This window comes from Alosa alosa, chromosome 1 (genome assembly GCF_017589495.1).
Source record: "Alosa alosa isolate M-15738 ecotype Scorff River chromosome 1, AALO_Geno_1.1, whole genome shotgun sequence".
In the NCBI taxonomy this organism is placed as follows: Eukaryota; Metazoa; Chordata; class Actinopteri; order Clupeiformes; family Clupeidae; genus Alosa; species Alosa alosa.
The window spans coordinates 22,983,690-22,986,189 of NC_063189.1; the positions used below are offsets into that span (position 1 = coordinate 22,983,690).

The window sequence follows — 2,500 nt, forward strand, 5'->3', positions numbered from 1 at the left end:
TGTGGAAACTGTTGGTGTGTGGGTTTGCCTTTGCTACCTGAGTGATATTTTGTATGAACATTTCCTTTGGCTCCTCCCCTGTAGCGTCGGAGACCTCAAACTCCTCCCCAAAGTCACAGAAGACACGCGCACACACACCCAGCACCTCACAGCCAATAAACTGTTGGGACAACCACAACATTCTCATTGCCATAAACAACACACATTTCAAAAATGACTGAGTAGAAAGGAACACGAGAGATATCGGGACATACTGTGATTGGCGGCTGCTGGGAGTGGCAGAATTCATCCACTCTCTTTTGTAGATTCAACCGAGCATCTGTCAACACCACACACTACACAAACAGACACAGACATCACATAATGAAGACACAGTTCAACAAAATTCATGTTATGAGTGGCATGAGTGAGGTGATCCACACACCTGGTAGCCCCTGAGGAAGCTCAGGTCAGTACTGTCCTCTAGAGGACAGGTGGACACGCCCACCTGCACATATGGGTTCAGCTCAGCAACACGAGGATAGATGACCTCGACTCTGCCAGACAGAAAACAGGCATAAACAGGCATATGTGACTGTATACTGCACAGGAGCGACGCATGGGTCACCCACCATCAATCCACATTTGGGACATGAGCGTGTATATGTGTGAAGGTGTGCACTGTAGTCCCTACTATACTTGCCCAGGGACTACAGGTGCAAATTAGCAATTGCTGCTACAACCTGGCCCAAGACATATTTTCCTGGATCCCAGGATAAATGTTATTTTGTGCAATGTCCCTGCTTCAAATAAATAGATTTCCACTCCATTTCTCCATTCCACTGTGTGTGCGTGCGCTGGCGTCCTAAGGCTCCTAAGGTGGTGTCTGATTAAAGTGTGTTGTGGTAGTGACCTTTAAAAGCCCACTGTTTCTGGCTATGCAGGTTCTAAACAGTACTGCTGTTCTCTTTCACATGCCACTGTCTATATCCACATATATATATTTTTAAAAGAATCAATCTGTAGATTGTCTGGCTTTTGACATCTGTCTCCCTGACCTTAGAAATGAGCGTGGCAGTGTGTGTATACACGTATGCATTTCTCTACTTTTTTCTCTGATTTTCTAAACAGGGCATCAATGGCTAATCATATCTGTTTATGTGTGTGTGGACATGCGTGTATGTGTGTGTGTCCTTGTCTACCTGCTTCTCTGATTGTGAACATCTTCCTCTCGAATGAAGAAATTGGTGCCCAGATCCCATGTCTCACACACTTTTGTGTCATGAAGTGTTACAGTCTACATGCACCAAACAAACATACAAACACTCTTATTACTTATTGCAACTGTCTTCAAGCTTCTTATCCACTTGAGAAGATACTTTATCACACACACCAATTCGGCAAGCTTGCCTCACCTTAATTCCAGCCAGCACTATGTTCTTTGCTGTAAAATACAAAGCAAGTCATCATATCACATCAAAATTCATCTGGGGTCTGCTTTGCTTTCTTTGAAAAAATGAATGAGAAACTTCACACATAAAACAACACTGGATTTCAACAACATGTTGAATGTGCAAACACACACACACACACACACAGTTCAAGATAAAAGAGGGAGTAACCTACCTATCTCCACTCCTACAGCGCCGAGTCCACTCAGGAACACTGAGGACTGAGCCATCTGTAGCATGGCGCGGTCTCCAAGAACATAACGCTGCCGACTGTCAGGGAGATACAAAGATGGAGAGGGATGAAAATAGCAGTTATTTTGAAAGGTTACAGGGAGTCACTTCCTATTTCAACCAGTCAATCAACTCTCAAAATGAATACAGGAAGGAAGTTTTCACCTGTATAGCGAATCATCAATCTCCATTGAGTCTGTAGCCATGTTGAAAGGGGATGGGGGATATCAGGGTGGTACTGGAGGGTCTTGAAATCGAAAGTACAACAGTATGTCAGTGATAACATCGGCCCATATTGTAACAGTAACCAATAACAGTTATAGTTCTTTACCAACAGCCAAGACAAGACATTGTCCTGTATCACCAAGGGGGATTCATGACGGACGGACAATCAACAATTATGTAACATAACTATCAAGACCTTTCAAATTCTGATTCGGTTGTTGCTAAACTAACCTCACACAATTCCCTATCATTCGGTTAGCTATTAACACCAAGTTATCAATGAACAACATTCAAGGATGTAAAGACAACCTTAAGCTGACTGACTCCTTGATTGCGGTCTGTTACAAGACAGCTTCATCCATTCGACAAGTCCTGAATATACATGGTTCTAATGCATGCCCATTCTAAATCACTGAAATGACTAACATTTGGTTTTACTGTACTGTTGGTCATTTATGAATTTTACATGGTGCATCTTAGCATGCTAAGTTTAACATTAGCTGAATGTTCACAGTTGACTGCATAGTGTACCTACTTGTGCCATTAGATAGTTACATTAAAGCTTAATCTTCCATCAATAATAAGATCGTGATAATAACAGTTTAAGGTGAAAA

General features: G+C 42.4%; 1 protein-coding gene across 2 annotated transcripts in view; it reads right to left on the bottom strand.

Annotated features, from left to right (window-relative positions):
* Positions 1-2,500, bottom strand: part of uba6 (ubiquitin like modifier activating enzyme 6) — a 14,367-nt gene that overhangs the window by 11,488 nt on the left and 379 nt on the right. For both annotated transcript variants that reach the window (XM_048255326.1, XM_048255333.1), the window contains exons 2-8: positions 1,827-1,908; positions 1,606-1,700; positions 1,395-1,423; positions 1,182-1,276; positions 425-536; positions 255-335; positions 38-160 (exon numbers count right to left, since the gene is read on the bottom strand). In XM_048255326.1, coding sequence (XP_048111283.1) covers positions 38-160; positions 255-335; positions 425-536; positions 1,182-1,276; positions 1,395-1,423; positions 1,606-1,700; positions 1,827-1,867 — 576 coding nt within the window. In that variant the 5' untranslated portion in view covers positions 1,868-1,908. The remainder of the gene's footprint in view (positions 1-37; positions 161-254; positions 336-424; positions 537-1,181; positions 1,277-1,394; positions 1,424-1,605; positions 1,701-1,826; positions 1,909-2,500) is intronic.